Here is a 25231-nt window from a genome sequence, read left to right as displayed (position 1 = left end):
ATGCCGAAGTTGGGCAAATGACAAAAAAAATTGAATTTTTGAACTTTGACATCTTATAAATTCTAAGTGGTTTAACCGAGTTACATGTTTTATACATTGTTAAAAAAGTATATTTATCTTCTATCAGAAACTGTAAAAAAATCGAAAATGGGTAAAAAATTGTCGAAGCTAGAATTTTTTCAATGGGTGAAGGTCCAAAAAACCGTTTTTTGCCCGTAACTCCAGATTTTGGGGGTGTTAGGGGATTTTCAAATACCGTTTCGTATTCAGTGCGACTAGCTCAACAAAACCTGATAGGTCTCCGCCCGCGTATATTTTGAGTGTTACACCGTGTAATGGATACACCCCCTTTTCCACTGCACACTACATTTTTATAAAAAGTGATATTCATATTTCATTTTACTCAAATGAAATATGAATATTTTGTAAACAACTGCATTCCTTTCCTACATACCTACATAAATGAATCTATGCAGCCTAAAGATAATTATTTTTAAGTTCAGTTTTAATTCGACAAGCTTTAACAAAGGTGCAGCGACGCTAAGAACGGCGGCCTTTATTTAAGCATTTAAAAACCTAAATACTTAAGTGTTTCAAATAAAAATAAAATGAAATAAAAAATATATTAAAATTAAAATAATAAAGAAAAATGTTTATGTTTCTTTTTAAAAAAGCAAGCTCGGAAAACCACGACATTATTGGCGCAGTCGATAAACACACGGTAAAGTGTATTTAATGTTCGATTAAGAAAAAAAAAAAAAAACACACGGAAAGTGTAGGTATTTGAATATTCGATTAAGAAATGAACACGAAAAAGTGTACGTTAATCTTCGATTAAGAAAAAACGCACGAAAAAGTTGTTACGGTAAAATTTACCGCAACAAAAACCAGCTTTCGCTGCTTTCCTTTCCCCGTTCTCTTTTCGTTGCGGCTGCAAAATACTGGCGAAGTTGAGGGCAACCTTGGTTCCATCAGCCATTGGTGTACCCAGCCAGCGTTTTGCAAAAGCGACAAAAACAGGTGTTCGTGTTTAAAGTTCGAGTTGGACAGATGGTCCTATAAATGTCTCTTTGAAAATGCCAGCGGATGAGCTGAAGAAGTAAGGAGTCAAGAGGACTCTTACTTACAACACAACATAAACATTAACATCAATGTGAACATCAACATAAACATTAACATCAAATAGTAATTTAATCTTAACGTAAATTCTTTTAACGTAAAGTAACATAATTGAAAATCTTGTATATGTATGTAAGCAAAATGGGTCTTTAACGCGCTTAAATTTTTAGTTTAGTTCAAAGAAAAGACTTATCGGAATAATGGGTTTGAGTTTGGGAAATGCCTTCCTCCTTTCTTCTCGAAAAGTTTGATTTTAGATTTTTGTTCGCTCTTCGAATCACACGCGAATGTTTTATGGTTAACTGGGAGAATGCTCAGCGAAAGCTTTTTCTCGGTTTTAATTCTTTTTATTTTCCTCGTAGAAAGTAGTTGGGTTTGGGTCTGAACTCGGCCATTTAGTTTCGGCAAGTTTTGGAAGACCTCCAACAACTTGCTGAATCCGTGTTTGTGTGTGTGAGAGTAAAGTTTCGTTGAGACTCAACAACGGTGGCTTTCCTTAAGAGAAGCAGAGAAGCTTCCAGGAAGCCGGGAATCCGTGACCGACGATCACGAAAATGATTGACTGGATGTATGTATGTGTGAGAGAATGGAATGGTCGAGGGAGGAATGTAATGATGGGGATTTAGCTTGGAAGTTTACTTTTTGGTGAGCTTACCAAGCGACAAGTTGAGAAATTTTTCGAGGAAAAGAAAAAGAGGAAGAAAAATTGAGGGAAAGTCTTGCGATAAGAATTGTAATCGAGGAAACAATTTTTGGAGAAAATTTTAAGGTGTTTCGAGGAGCGAAGGAAATTGGGAAAATTTTCGAGGAAGTTTAGGAGGCGAGAGGAACAGGCATAAAGATAAGTAGAGTAAAAAAAAAAAAATAAAAAAAATTAAATTGCGAAGAAGCAATTTGATTTTTTTTAATTTATACATATATAAAGTGGTTTAAATTCCGATAGTTTTTTTTATTCGTGCTATAATTTCGAGATCTATCCCAATAATTTGTGGGACGCGGTATTTTTCTTAAAACGTTTGTTAACGGCCCATTTGCGGTTTTAATTTTAACTTTTCATTTTATTTTAACATTATTTTTTTGGCTAGCGGTTTACCGCAAGCCTCTTTAAACTGTTGTAATCTTTACTTATATATATTTTAAAAAATTTGGTTTTTAATCCAGGGGTTTTTAATCCCACGGTTTTTATCAAATTAAAAATAATTTAAATTTAAACAAATCTTGGTTCTTTTCATTTTTCTTATTGGTTCTCTTGATTAATTAGTTTTGGAATTTTTGCTAATTTTATTGGTCATAAAAAAAATTCCTGGCGCCCATTTTTTATTACAAGTACCCCACTGTGCCTGTAATAAAATCTTTTTTTACTTAATAAATTGATTGAATCTACAATCAATCAAATTTATCAAATCATTAAAATTCTTCTATCACTGAACCCAGCCCAGCTGAACGTGTGTGGAACTGGTGGAAGGATTTGTGTTTTTATTTTGTGTGGTTTGGATTTAGTATCGTGATTGTGTTTATTTCATATTTAAATTCTTATAAAGAATTAATTGCGTTTTCTTTTTTATTAGGTGAATAATTAAAGTTGAATAACAATTGTTCTAAATAAGAATTTGAAGCTTGAAGGTGTTTGGTGAAGGAGAAATAGAAGGGAACGTACATACATACATATTAAAACAAAAACATAACACAGAGTGGAGAAGTAGCTGGGTAACAGCAAGTATAATTTTTTTTTGTTTTATATCAATTACATTGCTTTTATATTATTTCAATTTTTATTCTATTTACCTACCTTATTTTATCATTCATTTAAAACCTATCATAACATATTTTTCATACATACATATTTACATACATTTATTTCGCGTCATTCATAGTTTACCGGTTTTAATTTTTTTTTGTTCTCTAAATTGCATTTGGTGGTTGATTACATTTTTTTTGTTAGTGCTTTGCTCTCCCACTCATTTAGTCGTCATCATAGATTTGTTTGATAGTTGTTTTGAGTGCTTTTCGTTTTCACTCTTTATTAATATATTTGAGTGAAAATAGTCAGGGGTGACCAACCTACGTACTGCGGGTGTAATATTTTTTTTTGATTAAAGTGTAGACTTTTCAATTAAAATTTTTTTTTAATTAATTAATTTTAATTCATTTATTGTTCTTAATAAATAAATTATATTGTAGGGTTGCCAACTATAGTTATTATTGGTTTTTAACTTATTTTAAATTTTTTTGTTTTTTCGAGATTTTAAGTTGTGGTTTGGACTCTGGTTAACAGAATATTCCAACCAATTGTCAACAACAATTTTTAAGTTGGCTTGAAAAATTGCAGGGCTACCATTTTTTTTTAATTTTTTTTAGTTTTTTTAAATTTTTTTTTAAATTTTAAGATTAAAGTGTAGATTTTTTTAATTAAAATTCGTTTAATTAATTAATTTTAATTAATTTATTAATCTTAATAAATAAATTATATTGTAGGGTTGCCAACTATCTGTTTTTTTTTGTTTTTTAATTTTTTTTTAATTTTTTTTTTGGTTTTAAAGATTTAAATTCGTGGTTGGAGTCTGGTTAACAGAATATTGAAACCATTCGTTCACAATAATTTTTCTTGTTCAAGGAAGCGCAGAGTTACCATTTTTTTTATTTTTTTAATTTTTTTAAAAATTTTTTTAAACTTTTTTTAACTTTTTTAAATACTTTTTTAAGAAAATTCAATATGAATATAGGACGTTTAGCTCAAGATGAACTGGCCTACGAGATGAAGGTCAGAGGTTTGAAAGTAGGGACGGTCGAAGAGATGCGTAAGGCATTAAGGTCATCGAGGTTGCTCATTAAGAGGAACTCGATGGAAATGAGCCAGGTTTATCCCTTCACTTACGAAGAGGATCGCGATGCTGTTAAGGCAAAAATACAGGAGATTAGGGACCTTCTTAAAGTACCTCCGAAGAATCCAAAATCTTCGGAGTACATTAAGATTGTAACGAAGATTGAATGGTGTATAGGTAGGTTAGCTAGGACACCTTGTGAAGCCGAGGAGGAAGTTGATGAGATCAGCTCACTCCGAAATGAAGTTTTGTGTTTGTTGGGAGATCTCACTGGGGATAGTGAGAATAGTGAAAGGGAAGAAGAGTCACCGAAGAAGAAAACTCCAGCTAGGTTAGAAAACCAACTAAAGGTACCGACACCAGTTGGTCAGACTAATGGTTCTAGTCCAAAGTCTGCAGTAGTTTCTAGTGTGGGACGAACAAATTTAGGGCCTATTTTAGCTGCAGTTGCTGATCCAAGGGATGGTGTCAGCAGTCCTCAAGTAAAAGATGTGGTGGTTAGGGTTCCTGAAAATAATGCTAGGGTTGAAACTCGTTCGGAACGGATTTTTGTTCAACAAAAATGCCCAGAACGAATAGGAAAATGGGGGGTGAAATTTACTGGTGACTCGGACGGAGCATCAGTGAATTCATTCCTGGAGAGAGTGGAGGAACTTCGCTTGGCTAACGATGTTCCAGAATCCCACCTTTTCAAATCCGCTTCGGAGCTTTTAACTGGTAGGGCGTTAATGTGGTTTAGAACAGTTAGGGAAGATATTGAGAATTGGTCAGAACTCGTCAAGGAACTCAAGGCGGAGTTCCTTCCTGCAAATTACGATGATCTTTTACTCGAAGAGATCAATCGTCGTTCGCAGGGAAAGGATGAAACTTTCGGCGCCTATCTTTCTACGATGAGGACATTGTTTCGAAGATTGTCGGAACCTTTGTCAGAGGGAAGAATGCTCGCTATTTTGAAGAAAAATGTAGACCCCTTTTTCCAACTGCAGATTGCTAGTTCCAAACCACGGACCGTGAAGGAACTTGCAATATTAGGTAGGGAGTTAGATACCCTGAAAGTGAATGTGGACACTTTCACCCCACCCTCTAGAAGCAGGAATTTGTTAGAACCAGAGTGTGGTTATCAGCCGAGTTCTTCTGCACATCATCGAGTGGCAGCTGTTGTCCCAGCTCCAACTCCTACTCCAACTTCTAATAATCCATTTCGTCGGGCAGTTATGTGTTTTAACTGTAACAGGGAAGGCCATTTAGCTCAGAACTGTTCAGTTCAAAAACGTTGTTTTGGTTGTGGGGCAGTGGGGGTAAATCGTAGGGATTGTAGAAAATGTTCGGGAAATGGGAATCGGGCTCTTGTGTTAGCTGGACAGGAGACCCGTCGGTCGGCGTTAATCAAGTCGTCTGTTGGCAGCCAACAGAATGATGGGGTTCATTTAAGTTTCACGTTAGCGGCAAATGGTAGGGACAGTAGACCATATTTGGGGGTTAATATTTATGGAATCAAGTTTTTGGGATTGCTTGATTCAGGAGCTTCACGCACCATTGTAGGAGGGGATGGGTGGAAAATTTTAAAAGAGTTAGGACTCAAATTGGGAAAAAGTAGTGTTGGGTCAGTATCGTTAACAGATGGGGCGGGTGTAGGAGTAGCTGGATCTATTTCTTTACCTATTGAGGTTGAAAATAGATCACTATTAATAGAATGTCTGGTTATACCGAATCTCCCACACCTGTTGATCTTGGGTGCTGATTTTTGGGCACTCTCGGGTATCGTTCCGGATTTAAGATCAGGTATTTGGAGTTTTTCGAGCCAAGAGATGGTGGCTTCGATAGCAGACAACATTGCGATTAGGGAAAAATCCGATTTAAATGAAACTGAAAGTAGGGAATTAGAATTAGTTTTAGAGGAACTTTTTAAATCAATGACCGAAGGATTAGGGTGCACCAATTTAGTTGAGCACAAAATTAGAACATCCGCAGAACCAATTAAGCAACGTTATTACCCTGTTTCGCCGGCGATTCAGAAACATATAGATAAGGAGCTTCAGGAAATGTTAGAAGCTGGGGTGATCGAAAAATCAAAGAGTCCTTGGGCATCTCCGATTCTTCTTGTAAAGAAGAAGGATGGTAGTTTTCGGTTTTGTGTTGACTATAGGAAATTAAATGAAGTTACTGACAGGGATGCTTATCCACTCCCCTTTATCTCAGCGATTTTGGACAAACTTCGAAACGCGAAGTATTTGTCTTCATTAGACATTAAGTCTGCATACTGGCAGATACCTGTAGAAGAAGAGTCGCGGAAATACACTGCCTTTACTGTACCGGGAAGAGGTCTTTTCCAATTTCGCAGAATGCCTTTCGGCCTCCATAATTCTCCGGCTACATGGCAGAGATTTATTGATGATGTTTTAGGTCCCGATTTAGAACCCTTCGTTTTCGTTTATTTAGATGACATCATCATCGTCACTGATTCGTTTGAAAAACACATTGAAATTCTCAAAGAAGTTTTTAAAAGATTAGGAGAAGCGGGTTTAAAAGTAGGTAGGGAAAAATGTAACTTTTGTAGACCGTCTTTAAAATTTCTTGGTTACGTCGTAGATAGGAACGGACTTCACGTAGACCCCGAAAAAGTGGAAAGCATGTTGAGGATTCCCCCACCCAAAAATCAGAAGGAAGTTAGAAGTTTTGTAGGGACTATTTCTTGGTATCGAAGATTCGTGCCAAATTTTGCAATTTTAGTTAGACCACTTACCGATCTCTTAAAGAACGGTAAGAAATTTGAATGAACCAACGAATGTGAGGAAAGTTTTAGGAAAGCCAAAGAGTGTTTGGTTACGGCACCGATCCTAACATGTCCGGATTTTTCTCTGCCGTTTGTTGTTCAAACAGACGCGTCAGATTTTGGTATCGGGGCCGTACTTAGTCAGCAATTTAAGGATGGCGAAAAAGCCATCTGTTATTTAAGTCGGTCATTGAATAGGAATGAGAGGAACTACTCTACAACTGAAAAAGAGTGTTTGGCAGTTCTTTGGGCGATTGAAAAGTTGCGGCCGTATCTCGAAGGTGTTCGATTTACAGTAGTAACTGATCATCACTCATTGGTCTGGTTAAGCAATCTCAAGGATCCACAAGGTAGATTAGCACGTTGGGCCATTCGGCTCCAACAATTTGATTTCAAGATTATCCATAGGAAGGGAAAAGAACATGTCGTTCCGGATAAGTTATCGCGAGGTGTCCCAGAATTAGCGGAGACCACAGGTGCGGATTTAGACCCTTGGGTAGTCAAAATGAAATCACTAGTAGAAAAGAGTCCATTAGCCTACCCATCTTGGAGAGTGGAAGATGGTCGGCTCTATAAACATGTTAGGGTTAATCATATTGTAGTTCACGAAGAAAGTGAGGGGTGGAAATTGGTGATAGGTAAACAAGATAGAGCAAAAATTCTTAACGAGTGTCATGATGCTCCGCTTTCAGGACACATGGGCGTTAAGAAAACTTTTGCTAGAGCAGCGGAAAAATATTACTGGCCCAAAATGGGGGGGGATATAACAAAATATGTTAGGAATTGTAAAATTTGCCAAAAAGTGAAACCGGTGAACGAGAAACCAGCTGGTCTTATGACGGAGAGGGTAGGGAATTCTAAACCATGGGAAATGATATGTGTGGACTTGGTGGGTCCATTGCCAAAGTCGTCGAAGGGTTTTATGTACATTTTAACAGTGGTAGATTACTTTACCAAGTTTCCACTTTTGTTTGCGTTGCGGACGGCAACGGCAAAAGCAGTGTGTAGGGAATTGGAAGAAAACGTTTTTCTTCTCTTCGGGGTTCCAAAGTGGATCGTCTGTGACAACGGTCCCCAGTTTCGTAGCAAGGAACTGAAAGCGCTGAGTGAAGCGTACGGGTCACAACTTCGTTATACAGCGCACTATCATCCCCAAGCTAATCCTGCGGAGCGCATCAACCAAATCATCAAGACAACTCTACGAGCTTATGTGTCAGAGAACCATCGGAGTTGGGATTCGCAACTGGCAAAAGTGGCCTGTGCAATTCGAACTTCGCATCATGAGGTTTTGGGAGTTTCGCCATACTTTGCGAATTTTGGTAGGAACATGGCAACTAGTGGCCATGACGTAGGGCTTAGAGTTGGTGATAGGGACCAAAGTGGGGAAGAAATTGATAGGCAGTTTAGAAAGTTGAGAGAAGATATAGCTAAGAAATTGGAAGCGGCGGGCAAGAAGGCCGCAAAAACCTACAACCTTCGAAGAAGAGACACGCAGTATCAACCTGGCGATCTCGTGTGGAGAAGAAATTTTACGCTGTCTGATGCAGCAAATTATTATGCGGCGAAATTGGCTACCAAATTTGTTGGTCCATTTTGCATAAGTAAGCGAGTGTCACCTTGGACATATTTGCTTGTGGATGAAAGGGGTAAAGATCGGGGGACATGGCACGTAAAGGATTTAAAGCCTTACATTGACGGCTGAGCCAAAAAGTCCCTTAATCTTTTTACTAATTTTGCTTTTAAATATTTTTTTATAATTTATATTGGATTTTCAATTTTAGTTTTCATAATTCGTGCCATTCTAATAATCTTGTTTATTTTCTTTTTTTATTAAATGTTTTAATGATGGATACCCAATGTTGTGTTGTTCACCTTAATCCAAGTCTCTCTTTAAGAAATGGTTTACTTTTCTTGAAAAGTAAGCACATTTCTTGGGAGGTAAGGGTGGAGTTTGTTACGGTAAAATTTACCGCAACAAAAACGTTCTCTTTTCGTTGCGGCTGCAAAATACTGGCGAAGTTGAGGGCAACCTTGGTTCCATCAGCCATTGGTGTACCTAGCCAGCGTTTTGCAAAAGCGACAAAAACAGGTGTTCGTGTTTAAAGTTCGAGTTGGACAGATGGTCCTATAAATGTCTCTTTGAAAATGCCAGCGGATGAGCTGAAGAAGTAAGGAGTCAAGAGGACTCTTACTTACAACACAACATAAACATTAACATCAATGTGAACATCAACATAAACATTAACATCAAATAGTAATTTAATCTTAACGTAAATTCTTTTAACGTAAAGTAACATAATTGAAAATCTTGTATATGTATGTAAGCAAAATGGGTCTTTAACGCGCTTAAATTTTTAGTTTAGTTCAAAGAAAAGACTTATCGGAATAATGGGTTTGAGTTTGGGAAATGCCTTCCTCCTTTCTTCTCGAAAAGTTTGATTTTAGATTTTTGTTCGCTCTTCGAATCACACGCGAATGTTTTATGGTTAACTGGGAGAATGCTCAGCGAAAGCTTTTTCTCGGTTTTAATTCTTTTTATTTTCCTCGTAGAAAGTAGTTGGGTTTGGGTCTGAACTCGGCCATTTAGTTTCGGCAAGTTTTGGAAGACCTCCAACAACTTGCTGAATCCGTGTTTGTGTGTGTGAGAGTAAAGTTTCGTTGAGACTCAACAACGGTGGCTTTCCTTAAGAGAAGCAGAGAAGCTTCCAGGAAGCCGGGAATCCGTGACCGACGATCACGAAAATGATTGACTGGATGTATGTATGTGTGAGAGAATGGAATGGTCGAGGGAGGAATGTAATGATGGGGATTTAGCTTGGAAGTTTACTTTTTGGTGAGCTTACCAAGCGACAAGTTGAGAAATTTTTCGAGGAAAAGAAAAAGAGGAAGAAAAATTGAGGGAAAGTCTTGCGATAAGAATTGTAATCGAGGAAACAATTTTTGGAGAAAATTTTAAGGTGTTTCGAGGAGCGAAGGAAATTGGGAAAATTTTCGAGGAAGTTTAGGAGGCGAGAGGAACAGGCATAAAGATAAGTAGACAGGGTTCGGACTTCAGTTTCAAAATTTCGAAGCAAATTTGAAAAAAAAGTGAAGTAGATCCAAAATTTCGGAAGTAGATTTCAACATTAAACTTTCAGAACATTTATTTCCAAAAATTTATTCAAAAAAAATTATTTTTCAACAAAATTATTTTTCTTTACTTTTTTATTATGATCTTTTCCAAAAGATGTAACGGTGCTTTAGGGTAAAACGGTTAATTCAGAATAATCTAACAAATTTTTGATCCGGAATTCTTCAAAATCAGTTAAAATTACTTTGACAAACTTTATTTCTATCTTGAATTCGAAGAATAATTGGCCTCCATTCATCTTTTGAGATATCAGTTGAGCTTTATTTCTCAATGCCTCGACCAGATTTAAAATTGAAGTTAAATCCCTTTCTCTAAAAATTTATTACTTGAAAAATATTTTTCAATTAAGAAATAGAAGTAGATCCTGAAAAAGAGAAGTAGGGAAGTAGATTTTATTTTTTGCCCAAAATCGAAGTAAATCTACTTCGATCGAAGTAAAGTCCGAACCCTGTAAGCAGAGTAAAAAAAAAAAAATAAAAAAAATTAAATTGCGAAAAAGCAATTTGATTTTTTTTAATTTATACATATATAAAGTGGTTTAAATTCCGATAGTTTTTTTTTATTCGTGCTATAATTTCGAGATCTATCCCAATAATTTGTGGGACGCGGTATTTTTCTTAAAACGTTTGTTAACGGCCCATTTGCGGTTTTAATTTTAACTTTTCATTTTATTTTAACATTATTTTTTTGGCTAGCGGTTTACCGCAAGCCTCTTTAAACTGTTGTAATCTTTACTTATATATATTTTAAAAAATTTGGTTTTTAATCCAGGGGTTTTTAATCCCACGGTTTTTATCCAATTAAAAATAATTTAAATTTAAACAAATCTTGGTTCTTTTCATTTTTCTTATTGGTTCTCTTGATTAATTAGTTTTGGAATTTTTGCTAATTTTATTGGTCATAAAAAAAATTCCTGGCGCCCATTTTTTATTACAAGTACCCCACTGTGCTTGTAATAAAATCTTTTTTTACTTAATAAATTGATTGAATCTACAATCAATCAAATTTATCAAATCATTAAAATTCTTCTATCACTGAACCCAGCCCAGCTGAGCAGTCGTGGTGGTAGCTTTTATTAACGAGCTACTTGTTGCACTTTTTTTATATTCTCTTTTGTTCTCGCGTTCGTGTTAAATTCAGCTGTCAAACATAAGTCATTCGCGTTTTAAACTTTCGTCGCATCGGTGCGTAAATAATTGCAATTTTATTTATTTGGATTTTCGAAAAATCCTCGCGGTTTTTAAGTTCGTTATAAATTATAAAATTAGTAAATAAAACATAAAATTTGAAATAAAAAAAAAGTTCATAAATAACCCCCAGAAAAAGTGCAACAAAGTGTATGTTAATGTTCGATTGAGAAAAAAAAAACACGCGAAAAAGTGGTTTTTAGTGTTCGATAAAAACAAACTCTATCAAAATTAATAACAATAGAAATAGAATCTTTGATAACATAAGAGCTAACAGGATGGCCCAGCTCAATGTTGAACAGTGCCTAGCCGCACTCACAGAAATCATACAACAAAACAACAGACCATCCAGCACAAGAGCGCGTATAGAGAAAGACATTAGATTTCTAGAAACATTCAAAGGCGATAAAGGAACTTTGCCTTCATTCGTAAGTTCTGTCAACAAAATCCTCAGTGACTATCAGGAGGAAGAAAGATAAACAGTATACGAAATAATATACGATACCAAAATTCAAGGAGCAGCAAAGAATTTGATGTACTACAACCCACCAACAACATGGATCCAATGCCTGGAAAAGCTGCGAAAACATTTCCGACCAACAAGGGATGAGATGAGTAAAACAAAAGACATTGGATTACTCAATGTAAGTTCAATTTATGATTTAGACAAAAAATTAAAAAAGCTTATAGAAAATATCTCAGAATTTTCCACATTTTCCGAAAACGGTCTTCAAATGACCATGATTTTTAATAATATGTTGATTCAGAAAGTCAAAGAATTAGTAGCTGGCTCACTAGCATTTGCAATAATTAACGTATACGACATTTCTGATATTAGAGACATTATAAGTAAATTTGTAGGACACGATCAGGGAAATTTAAAAATATCTGAACCTTACCACCAAAACAATTCAGGTTATCCTAGACAAAATTATAGACCCAATAATTTTAGTTATCAGAATAATAACTTCCATAACAATCCCAACATATCTGGTCAACGCAATTCAAACCCTTCAAGTACATTTAATAATAACAATCCCAACAGATTTGGTCAACGCATTTCAAATTCAAATTCTTCAGGTACATTTAATCATAACAATTCTAACAGATCTGGTCAGCACAATTTTAACAATAGGTATAATCAAAACAATGCAGGTAACAACTCTTATAATTACCCCACTAATTCCAATCGATCCGGGCAGAATAGAAATAATTACTCAAACAATTATAGAAATCCAGAACCAATGGACACCCTTTCTGCCTCGTTCCAAAGGCAAATCAACTTACAAGACTCGGATTTTCGCGAAACCAGCCCTCCGGTAGATTACCCTATATAGTCGTAGAGACTAATATCACTAACCACAAATTAAGAATTTTAATCGATCCAGGCTCGGAAACGAGTATAATAAACCCGGGAATTTGCCATCCCAAATGGGCAAAACAGTTAGAAAAACCAGTCAAAATTAAGACCACAAGCACACCTCTCTTCATTGATAAAAAAGTCCAAATACCCTTGTTCAAAGAATTCGGCAAAAATAAAACTGCAGAATTTCTAGAATTCAAATTTCACGATATTTTTGACGGATTAATAGGTAACAATATTCTTCTACCCTTAGAGACTATTCTTGACTTCAAAAAGAAAGTCTTGGTTGTAGATAATATTGAAATTACAATTTTCTTTAATAAAGATGAAGAAGAGTATGAAAGTAAAATACCAAAACTAGAAATATATCACACCGAAACAAGTAATGATCCAATTTCTAATCAAATTAGAATAGATCATTTGAATACAGAAGAAAAATATAAAATAACTGCTATTATTAAAGAATTTTCTAGCATTTTCTATCAAAAAGGAAGTAACTTAACCTTTACAAATGCGATTAAGCATGAAATAAAAACAGTTAATGAAATTCCTATTTATACTAAAAGTTATAGATATCCTCAAATTCACAAAAAAGAAGTATCCAAACAGATACAAGAAATGCTTGAGCAAGGTATAATACGGCCTAGCAATTCTCCATATTCTTCCCCCATTTGGGTCGTTCCTAAGAAGTTAGACGCTTCCGGTGAACAAAAATGGAGAAAAGTAATTGATTATAGAAAACTTAATGAAGTCTCAATAGATGATAAATTTCCTATTCCGAATATTGACGACATATTCGATAAACTAGGAAAATGTATGTATTTCACGACACTTGATTTGGCGAAAGGTTTTCACCAAATTGAGATAGCAGAAGAAGATATAAGAAAAACAGCCTTTTCAACCGATATGGGTCATTACGGATTTGTTCGCATGCCCTTTGGTTTGAAATATGCGCCTGCTACCTTCCAAAGATTAATGAATTCTGTTCTATCAGACTTTATTGGGAGAATTTGTTTAGTATATCTAGACGATATCATAGTCTTTTCGACATCTTTAGAAGAGCATATAGTATCCTTAAGAAAAATATTTAAGAGGCTAAAAGACGTGAATTTAAAGGTACAACTTGATAAAACCGAACTTTTAAAAAAAGAAACAGAGTTTTTAGGCCATATAATTACAACAGAGGGTATAAAACCCAATCCAAATAAGATTTCAGCTATCATCAACTGGAAACTTCCCAAAACAAAAAGACAAATCAAGTCATTTTTAGGCATTACAGGTTATTACCGAAAATTTATAAAAGACTACGGTAAAGTAGCTAAACCCATGTGTTTATTTCTTAAAGACGGACCTAAAATCGATATAAACGATAAAGATTATATCGATAGTTTCCAAACTCTAAAAAAATTGATTACGACAGAACCCATTTTAAGATATCCAGATTTCGAAAAGAAATTCACTTTAACTACAGATGCATCCAATTATGCGATTGGTGCAGTTTTGTCCCAAGAAAATCACCCTGTATGTTACGCCAGTCGTACGCTAAATAACCACGAAACAAGGTACTCTACCATAGAAAAAGAATTATTAGCCATTGTATGGGCTACCCAATATTTTAGACCCTATCTTTACGGCCGAAGATTCTTAGTAAGAACTGACCATCGACCCCTAGTTTGGCTAAAGTCACTCAAAGAACCGAATTGCAAACTACAAAGATGGGATGAGAAACTTAAACAGTATCTTTTCGACGTAGAATATATTAAAGGAAAAGATAACCATGTAGCCGATGGTTTATCTAGAATTGAAGTTTACCACAACGAACATGTGACGAACCGAGAATTACTAGATTCCAATGAAACAAATGAACAGATTGATGCACAATCTATGATCGCTACTATTCACAGCGCAAATGAAGATAGCAGTGATCAGTGATCACATCCCAATTATTGAATCACCAGTAAATATTTACAGAACACAAATAATACTAAATGAAACACAAAACATTAGCAACCATAAAATTTATAAGGTTTTTAACAAGAAAAGAGTAGTAATAGAAATAAAAAACTTTAACGAAAAACTGATGTTAGATATTATGAAAAAGGTTATTCCACCCAAAGGAATTGTTGGTATATTCTCAAGAAATGATAGTCTTTTCGCCAAATTCCAAGATACTTATATAAAATACTTTAGCAAAATCAAACTCTTAAGATTCATAAAATGTTCCAAATTTTTAGGAGACCTCGACGATAAAGAAAAAGAATTATTAGTAATTTCAAAATCTCACGAATCTCTAAACCATAGAGGCATTAACGAGACTTATGCCGAAATCAAAGATGTTTATTATACCCCAAACCTAAAAACTAAAATTCAAGAATTCATAAATAACTGCGAAATTTGCAACAAAGCAAAATATGAAAGAAGTCCATACAAAATACCCTTAAAATTAACTGAAACACCAATTAAACCAAACCAGATCCTTCACGTTGACATTTGGTACGCCAATATCAACTTAATGTTTGTTACAATGTTGGACAAATTTTCGAAATTTGTCACAGTTCATGAAATTAAACATAGAACATGGCCAAAACTACTAAATACCTTAAAATATAGATTTACCAATAATGGTATCCCGGAAAGAATTATAGTTGATGGAGAAACAGGATTTTCTTCAATAGTAATTAAAGAATATCTAAAAGAAAATAACGTAGACTTACATATAACGACACCTTACCATAAGACCGGAAACTCGGATATCGAAAGATTCCACTCGACTCTTAACGAGCACATACGAACATTTAACGCTGATAAACAAAATAATGACACTTTACGAAACAAAATCTTTAAAGCCGTTACAATATATAACAAAACAATTCACTCTTCCACAAAAAGAAGACCTATTGAATTTACAGACGGAACAATAACAAATCAGGAATACCCTACAATTATAGAGACAATTAATAACAATAAAGAACGATACATACAAAAACATAACAAAGACAAAAACGATATAAACCTTACAGAAGATTAACACTCATATTTAAAAACAAGAACACATAACAAACTTAAGCCTACCCACATAAAATCAAATACCACAGCCTTAGACGAAGACCATGTAGTAGATGAAAGAGGGTGCAAATATTACAAAAGTCAACTCAAACGCAACTTTAAATTTGAACAAAATACATAAAATACAATTTCCCTTCCTTCTCCTTCAGATACTACTAACACTACTTTTAGCAACAACGGGTACAAATGGACAAAGACTTGATGTACAGAACGTTAATGCAGGCAATGGCTTCGTAATAATCAAAGACCAAAATTTGAACATTATTACAAACTTTACAAAAATTTTACACAATATCAATTTAACAACATGGACAGACAATTTAGACATAAAAAAACAAAACATTGACAAACTCGATTTTAAAAACGAATACCCTACAATAATGCATAATTTTATAACCTTGTCAGAAGAGATAGAAAATTTGTTTGTACACCAACACCAGAGGAAGAGAAGAGGACTATTTAACATAGTAGGGAAAGGATTGAAATACTTAACAGGAACTATAGACTATGAAGACGAAGAAGAAATTAAACAAAGCCTGGATATTAATAAAGAAAACAATAAAAACATTATAGACGGACTAAACGAACAGATTAAGATCAACAACAATTTTAACGAAATATCGAACAATATTAGTATACAAATTAATAAGCAACAACACGACATTAAGAAACAATTTGAGAATTTAGGCAATGCTGTTAACCAAGAACATATAAGAATAAAAAAGATGCAACATGCATTTCAGATTAATTACGACATAGATCTATTAAGAACACAAGTAAAGAAAGTAAAAGAAAATTTAATGCTGAGCCAGCTAGGAATTCTAAATACAGGTTTACTAACCTCGAAAGAAATTAAAAACTTTGATATTACACTTAATAAATACCGAATATAAAGAGTTCTGCTATAATCCACGAAGATCAAATAATATTTATCTTACTTATACCGAATTATTCCGAAGAAATCTTTTATAAAATAAATGTGGAACCCATTCCAAATAAAAATTATCTAGAAATTGTAATATCTAACAATAACTTTATTACAAATGGGAAATTAGTATACTATTATACTGACAATGAACTTAAATTAAAAAATTTAAAAATTACAAACGATACTTGTTTATCAAATTTATTAAAAGAAAACATGGAATGTGAATTTAAAGAAAATAAAAACATAGAAATCAAACAAATAGCAAATAATGCTATTATAACTAAAAATATTGCACAAACAGAAATATTACATAATTGTCATAATTTTAAGATAACCATAGTTGGAAACAATATTTTAAAATTCGAAAATTGTAAAATCATTATCAACAATGTTAAATATGAAAATTTTGTTTATAACGATAATTTTATAATACCTAATTTTAAGAATATATCAATAAAAAATATTATCGGAAACTATTCCACAGAAACATTACATATAAACATTACATATAAAAGAAAACCGAAAATTAATTGAACAAATCAAAACAAGAACAAATGTACATGAATATTTAAATTTTGGAGCAATTAGCATTATCATGATTATTATGATTATTCTAATCAATTTTATTTTTAATTCAAAAAGTAAAAAGATCAATACAAAAATCAATGTAAGCATTAAAGATTCTACGGAGCAGAATCCTAAGGGGGGAGGAGTTACGTCTCAGACGTCACCTCCCGCCATTAATCCACTATTCCCCACTTATCCCCTCGCCTAACGGTACTTATAAATTCCATAACGGATTCCCACGCCATTTTGGCTTACCTTGCAAAACGTGTCCATAATGGATACACCCCCTTTTCCACTGCACACTACATTTTTATAAAAAGTGATATTCATATTTCATTTTACTCAAATGAAATATGAATATTTTGTAAACAACTGCATTCCTTTCCTACATACCTACATAAATGAATCTATGCAGCCTAAAGATAATTATTTTTAAGTTCAGTTTTAATTCGACAAGCTTTAACAAAGGTGCAGCGACGCTAAGGACGGCGGCCTTTATTTAAGCATTTAAAAACCTAAATACTTAAGTGTTTCAAATAAAAATAAAATGAAATAAAAAATATATTAAAATTAAAATAATAAAGAAAAATGTTTATGTTTCTTTTTAAAAAAGCAAGCTCGGAAAACCACGACATTATTACCTAAAAAAAAATTTATTTTTTAAAGCTTTCTAAATGCATCTTAGGCTAGATTATAACTCGGCATACCCTAAATTTGAAGTGTTATGGAATTTTAAGTAAAAAACAGTTTTTTGTTGCTCCTGAAAAGTTTATGCTGATGGACTTATGTCGTTTCTGAAATAAACGATTCAATTATTGTTGTTGTTTACTTTTGGTGTTTAAAAAAAAGTCTTAAAGTGTTTGGCTACTTTTGCATAATTTTTCTTTTTTTCAGAGGATTTCGTCCCCTTTCGTCCTTAAAATTTGACAGGTTTCTTATTTTTGTCCAAAAAGAACCCAAACGCACCTATTATTTTTAATTAAGCCACAAGTGTTTTATAGAGATCAGTGGCTTCCACGTACAAAGGAACATGGCTATTAGCAATAACATCACGTAGAAGAACCACACTTAAAATAGTTCTTATGTTAAAATACTGGCGCTAGTGCAGCTGCCACAATAAAAATCTGAAATCTGTCAATAGGTAGTGCTTTCTCTTTTTTTCTTATTTGGTCTTGTCGCACAACATAAACAAAACAAACTTCAAACATGGCAGTGTGGCCTCGTCTTGTGTGTTTTGTTTTGTGTTTTTTTATTGCGTTTTAGTGGTGTACTACTCAAAATAATTAATATATTATGAAAAAATTATAAAAAAAAGTGTTTCAAAAAGAATGTTGTTGTTTACATTTGCTGGTGTTAAAATAAACCAGAATTTTTTTTTCTAAAAGTAGGTCTGTTTGGGTTCTTTTTTAACAAAAATATTAAACCTGTCTATTTTCAAAATGTGGGGATGAAATTGTGTAAAAGTACCCAAACGCTTTTAGCAAAAAATTTTCTGCTACTTTTCAACAATAACAACAAAAATGTAAACAACAACACAAATTGAAAAATAATATAGAAACGAAATATAGCAAAACATTTTGTATTGTTTTTCAAACATTTTGCTCATTCATTTTTTCATAAAATATTTATAAAATAAAGCACTTAACCACTAAAACGCAATAAATAAATAAAAATATATGTCGGTAGTTTTTTGTTTTGTGGAATATTAATTATTAAATAATAACAATTAAAATAATAAAATTGTGATCGATAAGTGTTGTAGTGAAAAATATTTTTCAAAGTGTTAAAATGTTTTTTTTTGTTTTGTGTGAGAACATTGTTGAATGTTGTGTTCCATGCTATTTTGTTGTTTTTCATTATTTGTTTTCAGATTTTCCATGTCAATCATTATTGCTTATTTAGTTGTGTTTGTGTGAATCTTGAGAAAAACCCAAGCTTAATACTTTATTCGTAAAATTTCAAATTTCAGTTTCCCTTTTAAGACTAACTTTGTATTTTTTTTTTTCATATTCACACAAAAACAATTAAATCAGCACTGATTCCCATTGGCAAGTCTGAATGTTGCTGAAAACAAATAATGAAAAACAACATAAAATAGCCAATGGAACACAACATTCAACAATGTTCACACAAAAAAAAAACATTTTAACACTTTGAATAATATTTTTCACTAGCGCAACACTTATCGATCACATTTATTATTTAATTGTTATTATTTAATAAACAATATTCCACAAAACGAAAACCACCAACATTTTTTTTTTATTTTGTCACGTGCTTGTTTGTCGATGTCAATTTTATACTGACAACATAAACTCTTTTTAAAGTTATATCTACTTTCCGGCGCTGGTCGCTGGTCGAAGCGGAGTAGGCTGTTGCTACTAATTACCCCCCCAACGAAGGAGTGTTCCCACCAAGGCACTCCCGACAATTGACGGTAGCGGAAGAATTCATTTATAGAATCAACGGTAGCGTCAGCAGTTCCAGTTAGGCCGAACTACTTGGTGAACCCCCTTATATGAGCTACTCCGGCATATTCAGAGCACAGGTCTATAAGGTGCAAATCACATCTAGGCAAAATAACATCAAGGTGAGCCTAGCGACACACTCCAACATCTAAGAGCTTTCCATTAAGCGTGCATGCAATTCCTTGGGTTAGGCGACTGGAGATCACCGGCGTAGTAAAAGACGATCAAATTACACAAATAGGAGCATGCCAGTGTCGACAAAAATGCGATAACGTTTCGCGAAATTTTCGGAAAATTTCGAGCATTATGGACAATCTTGCTAATACGAGCAGCACTACCCCGCCAGGCAGTACAGATGCTTCGCAAAATACTGATCCTGGACCGATTAGTAATAATCGGGTCAGAGCTATACGGATTCCGGGGGCTAGCAAAGTAATGCACGAGGTGAGAAGAAAATTAAGAGTCGCGAGTTGGAACGTGGGCAGTATGAACGGCCGAAGCTGTGAATTAGAAGAGATGATGAAGAGGAGGCGAGTGGACATCTTGTGCGTCCAAGAAACCAAGTGGCGAAACACTGGAAACAGAGCCCGTTTCTTAGACGTCAAGACAAAACAATACAAGATGTTCTACTACGGAACAGAGCAAGGTAGAAACGGAATCGGTGTCATCCTTGCGGAAAAACTTCTTGGAAGCGTTTTGGCCATTTTGAAGTCCAGTGACCGATTGATGTCTCTTAAACTGGTGATGGAAGGAAAGGTGTGGAATATAGTCAGTGCATATGCTCCCCAAATTGGGTGTGAGCAGGTGGAAAAAGATGCATTCTGGCTAGACTTCCACTACCTCATTAAAGACATCCCAAAGGAAGAGCTTTTGTTTGTGGGTGGAGATTTAAATGGACATGTGGGGAACGGCAACGAAGACTACGAGGACTGCCATGGTGGCCTTGGATTCGGAACTAGAAACCCTCCTGGTGAAGAAATTCTAAGCATGTGCAGGTCACATGGTCTTATAGTGTTGAATACCATGTTCATTAAACAAAGCCGACACCTTATCACTTATAGCAGTGGTGGAAATGAAACACAGATCGACTACCATCTGGTATCTAGTTTCATGAAGCCGCTAGTGAAAGACTGCAAAGTGATATTAGGAGAAGCGATCGCCCAGCAACACCGTCTCCTACTGACAGAATTTTTTATGGAGACGAAGGCAGCAAACAAACAAAGAGAGGCTACCGGAGGAATCAAGTGGTACAACCTGGACAAAGGAAAAGGCAATGCATTCACCGCTGTTATGATGTGCGGAACCATCAGCAGACTACAAAACGAAGAGTGCAGAGTACAAAATATGTGGGACTCTCTGCAACGAACTTGCTTGTCGAAGGCGAGGTCACTGCTAGGTACATCAAAAGGAAACTACCAACGGGAAAAAGAAACATGGTGGTGGAGCGATGAAGTCAAAGCAGTGATATCAAGGAAAAAGACCGCTTTCCAAGCTTGATCCAAATGCCCCTCTCATAACAGAGATGAAAAAGCACGACTCGAAATGGACTACAAGCGCTACAAGAAGGAAGCCAAGAAGAAACGCGCCCAGCATAAAGCAGAGAGTACGGAAAGCATGTATCGCGAGCTTGGGGAAATATCTGATCCAGCTGCTGATGCAAACCAGGCTCTCCAGGAACTGCGATATGCCAAGATGAACAAGGGTGCAGCCATCTTCAAAATTGCCGCTCAAAGGAGAAGGAATGCTCAGGAAATACGTTCACCAAAGTTCATTAACGATGCTCAAGGCCTACTACTTGTGAATAACGACAAAATTCTCCACAGGTGGCGACAGTATTGTGATGAACTCCTAAATGAGCAATTTCCCAGGATATACTTTCCAACAGCCGATCCTAATTTAGACGAAGTACCCGACCTTACAGTTGAAGAAGTTAGCGTGGCGGTGAAAAACTCCAAGAAAGGAAAAGCTATTGGTCCAGACGAAATACCCTCTGAGTTCTGGAAGAAGATGGGAGACATTGGGTGTAAATGGCTCACGATTCTCATCTCCAAACTCATTAGCGGTGACCAAATGCCAAATCAGTGGAGAGAAAGTTTCCTTCTCCCAATCTACAAAGGAAAGGGGGACACACGAAACTGTGATAACTACCGATCGATCAAGCTGATGTCACACACCATGAAGATCGTTGAGCGGATTTTGGACGGCCGACTGCGAAAAATAATACGACTGTCTGATGACCAGTGCGGGTTTGTCTCGGGTAAATCAACCACAGATGCCATACAGAGTTTAAGAATCCGAATGGAAAAACACCGTGATTCCTCGAGGGATTTGCATATTGTGCAAAGGCATTCGATAGACAACCACGAGATCTGATTTGGGTGTCCCTGAGACAGCGAGGGGTTCCGGAAATCTACGTACGGATGATCAAGGACATGTACAATGAAGTAAAAACGAAGGTAAAATGCCCCGCAGGAGTCACCGAAGAGTTCCCAATCAAAGTCGGTGTGCACCAGGGAAGCGTCCTGAGTCCTTTGCTCTTTATTACAGTCCTTGACTTTCTGCTTGAAGGAAAAGTGACGGATCCGAAAGTGAATCAGTTATTCTTTGCTGATGATGGAGCCATCATAAGTGAAGATCCAACATCCTTACAACGAGCACTTGATGTGTGGGTGGATGTTCTGGAGGGAAGTGGGTACCGGATAAGCGCGAAAAAGACAGAATATCTCTGCTGTCCATTTTCTGACCCAGACGGCCCTATTCCGGACATTTACCTGAATGGAACAACACTTCCCAAGTGCGAAAAGTTCAAATATCTTGGATCTATGATCAACAACCAAGCTTCTTGTGATGACGACATCAACCACCGAATAAGTGTAGGGTGGATGAAGTGGCGCGAAAACTCTGCCATCTTCTGTGACCGAGAAATGCCCCCTAAACTGAAAGGAAAGCTCTATACTGCAGTTGTTCGCCCGGCACTTACATACGGTTCACAATGTTGGACAATGTACAGAACGTATGAGAGTAAACTGACAGCAGCTGAAATGAAGATGCTTCGTATGACAGCAGGAGTAACAAAGCTTGATCGAATCAGAAGCAAGAAAATCCGAGGAAGCCTTCACATCAAAAACACCATCTTGGATAAAATACAGCATGACCGTTTAAGCTGGTACTGTCATGTACAAAGACGAAACCCTGAGAACCCAGTTCAAAAGGCGATCGCTTACGACGTTCCAACGCAATCGCGAAGAAGAGGCAGGCCTAAGAACTCATGGAGAAGACAAATGCAACGACAACTGCATTCAGTTGGCCTTAGACATGGAACAATTCAAAATCGAGAAGCCTGCCGACGTTTCCTGAGGTCAACCCGGCGAACCCCACATGCGGAGCCGTAGTGTGAAGCAGTAAAGTGGGAGAGTTGTGACCCCATCCGAGATCATGACTATCGTCGATAATGGAGAAGAAGAAGATCTACTTTCCGGCGCTGGGTTAGAATGGCACTACTGGTTAATCCCTTTGACAGTTCTTGTCAGCAAATTTTTACCCCAACGCCGCAAAAGAAGTATAACTTCAAAAATTTGTATGCTTAATTCGACAAACATTAGCACTTTTTTAATGCAAAAAATACATAAACACGGTTAAATTTAAAAATCAATACTATTTTATTTGTTTTCTTCTTTTATTTATTTTTGTGGCATACGTCAACTTTTCATTTGACAGAACTCATATTTCTGCCCAAAGAAATTCTTGGGACTAAATTTGTCTGGATGGGGAAATTTGTACTCTCTTGTGAGCGCCCTCTTCTACACAATTTTTGTAGTTGGGAACAGAGTCGGTCTCACAAATAACCTAATAGTACTAGATTCGGCAGTCTCAGGCTGAGTCATAGAGAAAGGAATACCTAGAGATGCGACGGTTTCCCTACAAGCTGCAATGAGAGAAAAAACTCCACAGTGCTTATACACAGAGAAAAATATGACCCGCTAAAAACTAACAGATTGCCATATTGTTTTACCGTCTATACATTTCATAAGGAAATCTTATTAAAATCAACGATTAATAAGGTTTTTTTAAGGAGATTTCTTATTATTTTTATAGAGAAAATCTTATTAAAATTTGACTCAAAAGTTGCAACTTAGCACTAGAACGAAAATCGCGATCAGGTGGTAAGGTGGGCGACTAATGATTTGAAGTCTCCAGTTCGATTCCCGGCCTGGTCGTCGTGGTTTTTTTTTTTCTTTTCAAAACCCTACAAGTGCAGATTTTAAAACAATAAGGAAAACCCGATTGTTTTAATAAGGTTTCCTTCTTGGATGAAAACCATAGAGAAATCTTATTGTTTTTGTTCTATTTTATGTAGTTAGTTTTTCCATGCATTTTAAATGGAACCAACACATTCAACTGAGGAGTTTTGCTCAAAACAATTTAAGTGCCCAATAAGACGAATTAATTCATAACGTCGCCTCAATAAAATATTGTCGTATGTGCAAAATTGAGGTTTTGAGATTTGAATGCAGTTTTGCTATTTGATTTTTTCTCTTTCATTCTGTGAAATCCGTTTTTCGATATCCGTCTTCGTTTCCGAGATAATCAGTATACATTTTGTCGTATGTGTAGGTTTACAAACATTTTCAGTATCTATTTGTCGTAAGTGCACTGAAAACGTGCACATACGACAAAAATTATCACATACTACAATTTTTTCATACAAAATCTGTGTTTTTCTTCGTTCGGTAAATAATTGTAGTATGTGCTATTTTTGCTACACATAAGACAAAATTTTACTGGAATTTCGGTAAACTTTTGTCGTATGTCCCATAAGGAAATACACAGACGAGTGTAATTTCAGTCGCAATCAATATGTCGAGCAGGGCGGACGAGTCACCTGCGCCAAGTTTATCGGAGGAGCTTTATGCGTAATATTATAATGCATACTAAATGCTTAAAAAGTGGTTTTATGATTTTATTTTATTTAGCATGAGCAACGAAATATTGGATGATGAATTCCTCGATGTCAATCCATTAGGTTCGCCCAATGAGTGTTCTGAATCCAGTGACAAGGACTTTTCAGCAGACGATGAAGATAACGATCCCACGTACCAGTTAGAAAATCAAAATGAAAACTCGGCCCTCCGAAATTTTTATGAAGCTGCACATGGTATTGTTATGTCTATACTCCATCCACATCTACAAAAATAATCAACCCAACGATCGGAATCTACCATTCTAATTCTAAAAATTGTTCAAAAACAACATAAAAATATTTTATTTTTTCTATGAATTAAATGTGATTTTAATTTTTTTTCTGTTTAGACAAAAAAAAAAGTATAGGTATTTTAAGAACGGCCATTCCACACAGAGAAGACACAAACATTGACTTTGTTTTCAGTTTATCTCGTTGAAGAAGCAACCTTTTTTCTTGAAACTTGGTAGGTGTTAAGGGCTCATGATAAAGTTCATGTTCTAGAAGTTTCGCGAAAAACTAATTTAACGTAGTCAAACTATTCACAGATAAAGCGGAGCAGACGCGTACAAATCTTCTCCGTTACCGTCTTTGTCTGTTAATAATTTAGCTATTTTGAACTCATTTTTCTTGAAACTTCTAGAACTTCAACTTTATAATGTGCCCTTAAGACCTACCAAGTTTCAAGAAAAAAGATTGCTTCTTCAACGAGATAGACTGGATAATAAGCGTGAAAATGTCCTAAAAATGCGAATGGAATGGCCGAGAATTAAAAGTTCATCTCATGAATTCTAAAAATTGTTGAAAAATAACATAAAATATTATTTTTTCTGTGAATTAAATTTTAT

General features: G+C 35.2%; 2 protein-coding genes across 3 annotated transcripts in view; one reads left to right on the top strand and one right to left on the bottom strand.

Annotated features, from left to right (window-relative positions):
* LOC129905254 (locomotion-related protein Hikaru genki-like) overlaps nt 1-25231 on the bottom strand; it is a 508020-nt gene that overhangs the window by 108993 nt on the left and 373796 nt on the right. The gene's annotated exons all lie outside the window — the stretch shown is intronic.
* On the top strand, nt 544-12386 carry LOC129905251 (uncharacterized). Of its 2 annotated transcripts, none has more exons than XM_055980687.1 (2): nt 544-2618; nt 2688-12386. In XM_055980687.1, exon 2 carries the CDS (start codon nt 3833-3835, stop codon nt 6716-6718), a length of 2886 nt encoding a protein of 961 aa, XP_055836662.1. In that variant the 5' UTR covers nt 544-2618; nt 2688-3832; the 3' UTR covers nt 6719-12386. The 2 variants fall into 2 exon arrangements, with proteins under 2 accessions (XP_055836662.1, XP_055836661.1); XM_055980686.1 differs by having other exon boundaries at nt 544-2623.

Source organism: Episyrphus balteatus, chromosome 1 (assembly GCF_945859705.1).
Source record: "Episyrphus balteatus chromosome 1, idEpiBalt1.1, whole genome shotgun sequence".
Classification (NCBI taxonomy): domain Eukaryota; kingdom Metazoa; phylum Arthropoda; class Insecta; order Diptera; family Syrphidae; genus Episyrphus; species Episyrphus balteatus.
The sequence above is the reverse complement of the archived record's forward strand: the minus strand, read 5'-3'. Positions and strand labels throughout refer to the sequence as shown.